At 34.9% G+C, this 5885-nt stretch overlaps 1 protein-coding gene across 4 annotated transcripts in view; it reads right to left on the bottom strand.

Moving 5' to 3' along the window:
• LOC106879187 (serine palmitoyltransferase 1) overlaps nucleotides 1-5885 on the bottom strand; it is a 49198-nt gene that overhangs the window by 4113 nt on the left and 39200 nt on the right. For all 4 annotated transcript variants that reach the window (XM_052969948.1, XM_052969951.1, XM_052969949.1 and 1 more), the window contains exons 11-13: nucleotides 3487-3541; nucleotides 1532-1649; nucleotides 499-569 (exon numbers count right to left, since the gene is read on the bottom strand). In XM_052969948.1, coding sequence (XP_052825908.1) covers nucleotides 499-569; nucleotides 1532-1649; nucleotides 3487-3541 — 244 coding nt within the window. The remainder of the gene's footprint in view (nucleotides 1-498; nucleotides 570-1531; nucleotides 1650-3486; nucleotides 3542-5885) is intronic.

Below are 5885 nucleotides of genomic sequence, written 5' to 3'. Positions count from 1 at the left end.
TATACATACATACACACATATATATATACATACACACATATATATATATACGATGAGCTTCTTTCAGTTTCTATCTACCAAATCTACTCACAAGGTTTTGGTCGGCCCGAGGCTATAGTAGAAAACACTTGTCCAAGGTGCCATGCAGTGAGAATGAACCTGGAACCATGTAGTTGGGAAACAAGCTTCTTACCACACAGTTACACTTGTGCATATATCGTTAGTGTCTTTACCAAAACATTTGAATATATTTATACCTGCATTCTAAAATGCATCTAAGAGAGGAAACGAGGATCGAACACTAAAAAAAAAGATCCTAACACAAAAACACTAGAGATGGTTAATGTTATATGTTAAACTCTTAATATATTGCATAAATTGTAAATGAAAAAAAAAACTACATAAAATACATTAGCTACCTCTTCTTTCAAGTTTGAAAATATATATTACTGAATAGAGAATAATACACATATTATCATATGATAAATTTCTTTTTACCTTGGTTTTGGCATCCAGTATTCATCTTCTAAATAGTTAGTGACAGTCAATGCAACACCTTCCTTTATAGCCTGAAATAGAATTGTTTGCATATCAATACACTGTTTTTTTAATACAGACAAATCTTCAAATAGAAAATTAGTTAATTCACTAACATAGGGAAAGCTCTTTAGTTCTGGCAAACAACCACTGTGGCACAATTAACCCTTTAGCATTCAGATTATTCCTTCAAAGGCAATGCTAATTTAATCACATTGTTATGAATTGATCATATATATATATATATATATATATATATATATACCCTCCTCTTTATAGTTTTACAAATGGGGACAACTGTTTTTCTAAGTATATTTGCTACATTCTCCATGCATGTTTACATATAGTGAGAGATGCATGGTTTTGGAGAGTTTTAACTCTTCTTTCAAGCAAACAGGTAAATATTGTATCCTGACTTTTAATATATATTTTGACTATTATGTTTGCTGGCCACTTCATCATTATTTTTTTAAAGATAATGATAACTTATTTGAATTTTGAATATATATATATATAAAAAAATATATATAAACACACACTATTCAAAATGTGTGCTGATAGGTGCAACATGTTACCAAAAGAAAAGGACACAGTAGATCGGTTCCACACTCCTAGAGTCCATGAATCTTACATAAAAAGAAAGGAAAACATAAAACGTGAAAATATTCATTACATCAGCATAAAACTCAGTTACATGAACAAATGCCAACAAAAGGGGCTAGCAGTATTTGTTCATGTAACAGAATTTTATTCTCACATTATAGGTGTTTTGCAAGTCTTATGAAACATGTACAGGCATTAGGAAGGGCATCCAGGTGTAGAAACCATACCAAAACAGACTATCAGAACCTGGGCAGATGATGATAATAATTAATACCAATAATGCTTTCTGTGTTCCTTCACATATATATATATATATATATATATATATATATATATATATATATGTATGTAGCTGTGTGTTTTAATGAACTTTGATATACAGGTGACTTACAATGTCTGCAATCCTCTGCAGGGTTCTATTGTCAATGTCGTTATCATCGCTAGGTTCTGTTAGCCGGAGGTGCTTTACAGGAGATTCTTCAGCTCCATGTAGGTCAAGACCATCAATACTGAGAAAGTAAAAAGAAAAAGAAAAATGACATTTAGGAAGCATTTGAATAAGAAAAAGCAAATAGATATCTAGTGATACAAGCATAACCAGCCTTGGTTCTTATTACCAATTTCAAAAATGTACATTAACAAAAGCAAACTTTAAAAGCACGTTAACATATACAGAAAAGTATATATATATATATATATATATATATATCTAAAAGTAAAGACTCCCTTCAGTAATGAATGACCATGGGGTTGCACCTAGAAAGTTCCCCTCTAGGACCCAAGTCCAGGCAAGGTTGTTTATGGAAGATGAGCAGTCGCCCATGCATACCAGCCTCCCTTCTCTATGCCACTGATGTTAACCAAGGGAAAGGCAAAGGCCAATACAGTTTGGCACCAGTGATGTCACAACCCATTTCTACAGCTGAGTGAACTGGAGCAATGTGAAATAAAGTGTCTTGCTGAAGAACACAACGCACAACCTAGTCCAGTAATTGCACTCACTACCTCGGTAATTATTATTAAGAAAATGGAGAGATTTAATGGATATAAATTAATTTATTAACATTGCCTACAATTGTTTCAATTCACACCCAATACATATTGCAAAACATATATAATAATAATAAGTTTGCCTTTTGAAAATCTTGAGTGAAATATCTGCAGGGCAAAGGACATTAGAGTTTACACGTTGATCGGTTGAGATGCTCCAACAGACTAAGTAGATGAAAGCGTATTTATTATATGTATGTGTGTGCGCATGCATTAATATTCATTTAAATATAATAACAAAAATAATAATAATGAAGTATATAAAAATAAAATAAAGGATAAAAATAAAGATTAATAATGAATAATGAAAATAATGAAATAATAAATTAATAGTAAAAATAAAAGAAAAAATTTTACAAGACATGGATGTCTATGGTCTATTTTAGTTTGTGTGAGTGTATGTTCATTTGTGTATGTGTGTGCGCTTGTGTGTATATACGGATGCTTACTGCCTTAGTTAATTATCCAATTTTCCATTGTTCATTGAGGATATAATTCCAAAAAGGTTCTTCTATAAGCAATAACCAACCCTTATATTTTTAGAATCAATTATTTCACTATACTTATCTTTATTTAAATGTTTATTAATTAATCCATAAAAAGAATTTATTGTTACTTTTGATTCAATTTGCAAAGAGGATAATAAACCACAATGCATTTGGTTTTATTTGAACTACTATAATCAGCATCAGATTTATAAGAATTTATATATCTATATATAAAAGACAGGCTTCCTTCAGTTTCCATCTACCAAATGTACTCACAAGACTTAATGAAAGGAATGTGGGACAAGAAATGTGTTAGTTAAATGCTTTCAGTATCTTAAAGGTTAATGTCTCTTCTATCTGTTGTGTAGAGAGATCAGTTGCTGTTGTGTTGGCAGAAACATGTGTCAGTGATAATGTAATGTGATGTAGTGTGTTGTGGCCAATAAGTATTGACTTTTCAAGGTCAGTAAAATACCAGTTTTATACAAGAAGTCAATTCTTCTCTCTTTTTCTTCCTCCTTCACTCCCTTTCTCTCTTTCGCTCTCTCCCTCTCTGTCTAGAAGAAATTGGTCATCATCAGACACGGAGAGGGATGAGATCCACCAGGTCTACAATAAGCTACTGGGAGATATCATGTGTAATGATGACACCCCTGTGACACCATTAGTATAAGACATATCTTATACTAATCTCAGATCATAAATATATTATATATTAAGTATAATAATGTATATTATATTAAATATAATGTATATTATGTTAAGTGTAACATACATTATATTAAATATAAATATATAAGCTACTTACTCGCTCAGCTTTTTACTTGTTAACTTGCAGACTCTTTGACATTGTTCAATAATTGCTGAAATTTGAAAATACCAGAATGGATATTAACTCTTTTGATAAAAACAAAAAGTGTTATTAATAGTAACAAAAGCAGTATTAATACGAAAAGGCTCTATGGCCAACTTAACATGAACGCTTTGTTAGAACACCAAATACTATTTTATTTACCTTGAGAGGATGTCTCATAAAGGCACTCATATTTATATTGTTGGCAGACGAGAATTGTCTGCTCCAAGTGCCAGAACTGCCAGATCACAGGATTTCAACTTGCCCAGTCTTCTCAGTGGTGGACGTCCAGTAGTGACATAAGAGCATAACAGCTGAATGTCACTATCAACAATATATAGAATTTCAGTGTCTTTTCAGACACTGGTGTCACAAAAAGCCAGCAGGCATGATTAATAGTGACAAAAGCAGTATTAATACCAAAAGCTCAGAGTGTCCAACAAAAGAAGGCCATGACACTATCCAAACAAATGGTGTTTATTATTAAAGTGAAATCAATACAGAAGTAAACAAATACTTTGCAAACGAAATTTTGTTACGTTATTTACATCCGGGTTAAAAACCTATCAACATTATGTTTGCCCTTCGTCCTTCTCAGATCAATAAAATACAAATCAAGTACTGGGAGTGAGTGTCAATATAAGGAGCTACACATGCTCTGAAAATGCATGGCCTAGTACTTATCTTACAAAAAGAAGGAAAAGGAGTTACTGTCTTTTATTTTTTATTTGTTTCAGTCATTGGGTTGCAACCATGTTGGGACACCACCTTGAAGGGTCTTAGTCAAACAAATTAGCTCCAGTACTTACTTTGATGATCTTTTTTGTTAAACCACTAAGTTACGAGGACATAAACAAACCAACACTGGCTGTCAACATATGGTGGGAGGAAGAAAAAAAACAAACACAAACACACAGACAGTAAGCTTCCACACAGTTTCCATTTATCAAATTCTCTTACAAAACATTGACAGCCTAAGATTATAGCAGAAGACATTTGAGAAAGGTGCCATGCAGTGAGACTGAACCTAAAACCATGTGGTTGCAAAGTGAGCTTCTTAACCACACAGCCATGTCTGCACACAGAAACATTAGCACGCCGGGCGAAATGCTTAGCAATATTTCGTCTGCCGTTACGTTCCGAGTTCAAATTCCACCAAGATCGACTTTGCCTTTCATCCTTTCAGGGTCGATAAATAAGTACCAGTTACGCACTGGGGTCAATGTAATCAACTTAATCCCTTTGTCCTTGTTTGTCCCCTCTATGTTTAGCCCCTTGTGGGCAATAAAGAAATAAGAATCTGCACAATCTATAACCTTGCTTCATTTCTGAGCAAAAACTTTTTCACTTAAATAAAACAATAATTTCTAACACAATTCTCTAGCAACCACCTCACCTATCAATCTTCGCTTTTAAATCTATGATTTGCAACTTCTAAAAAAAAGATCATCATTAGTATCATTAATTATCCAACCATCTATTTCTCTTCTACACCAACTATTTCTGGTGGAAGGATGGTGGGGTGTCACGAAGGCAGAGTCCTCTGGTACCTCCTCCACAGGGTCCTTTCAGAAGCAACCCTCATGACACTTTCCAGCTGAATTTTCAAGTAGAAAATATGGCGTTAGGAAGGGCATCCAGCTGTAGAAACTCTGCCAAATGAGATTGGAGCCTGGTGTTGCCATCCGGTTTCACCAGTCCTCAGTCAAATCGTCCAACCCATGCCAGCATGGAAAGCGGACGTAAAACGATGACGATGATGATGATGATGATGATGAAACCCACCGAGACTATGGGCATTATCTAACCATCTCACTTTTGGTCTACTCCTTAGTCTCCTGCCAGTTGGCTTCTCTTGAAGAATCTGTCTTGCGATTCTTTCCTGATACATTCTAACCACATATCCACAGTGCCAGAGCTGTGACCTATCAAAGCAGAGAAGTTGTGACTCAACCTGGGGAAATTTCTTTGGCCTCTGGGCTATGCACCCTGCCAAGTAACATTATTCCTGAGATCCTTTGAAGGAACCCAATTTTGACTGTTTGTATTTGTGATTGTATTCTTTCATGCATTACCTAACATTAATGACCACAGGTAAGGACAGGCACAGAAACCAGCTTTCATCATCATCATCATCATCGTTTAACATCCGCTTTCCATGCTAGCATGGGTTGGACGATTTGACTGAGGACTGGTGAAACCGGATGGCAACACCAGGCTCCAGTCTGATTTGGCAGAGTTTCTACAGCTGGATGCCCTTCCTAACGCCAACCACTCGGAGAGTGGAGTGGGTGCTTTTACGTGTCACCCGCACGAAAACGGCCACGCTCGAAATGGTGTCTTTTATGTGCCAC

Source organism: Octopus bimaculoides, chromosome 8, assembly GCF_001194135.2.
Source record: "Octopus bimaculoides isolate UCB-OBI-ISO-001 chromosome 8, ASM119413v2, whole genome shotgun sequence".
In the NCBI taxonomy this organism is placed as follows: Eukaryota; Metazoa; Mollusca; class Cephalopoda; order Octopoda; family Octopodidae; genus Octopus; species Octopus bimaculoides.
The sequence above is the reverse complement of the archived record's forward strand: the minus strand, read 5'-3'. Positions and strand labels throughout refer to the sequence as shown.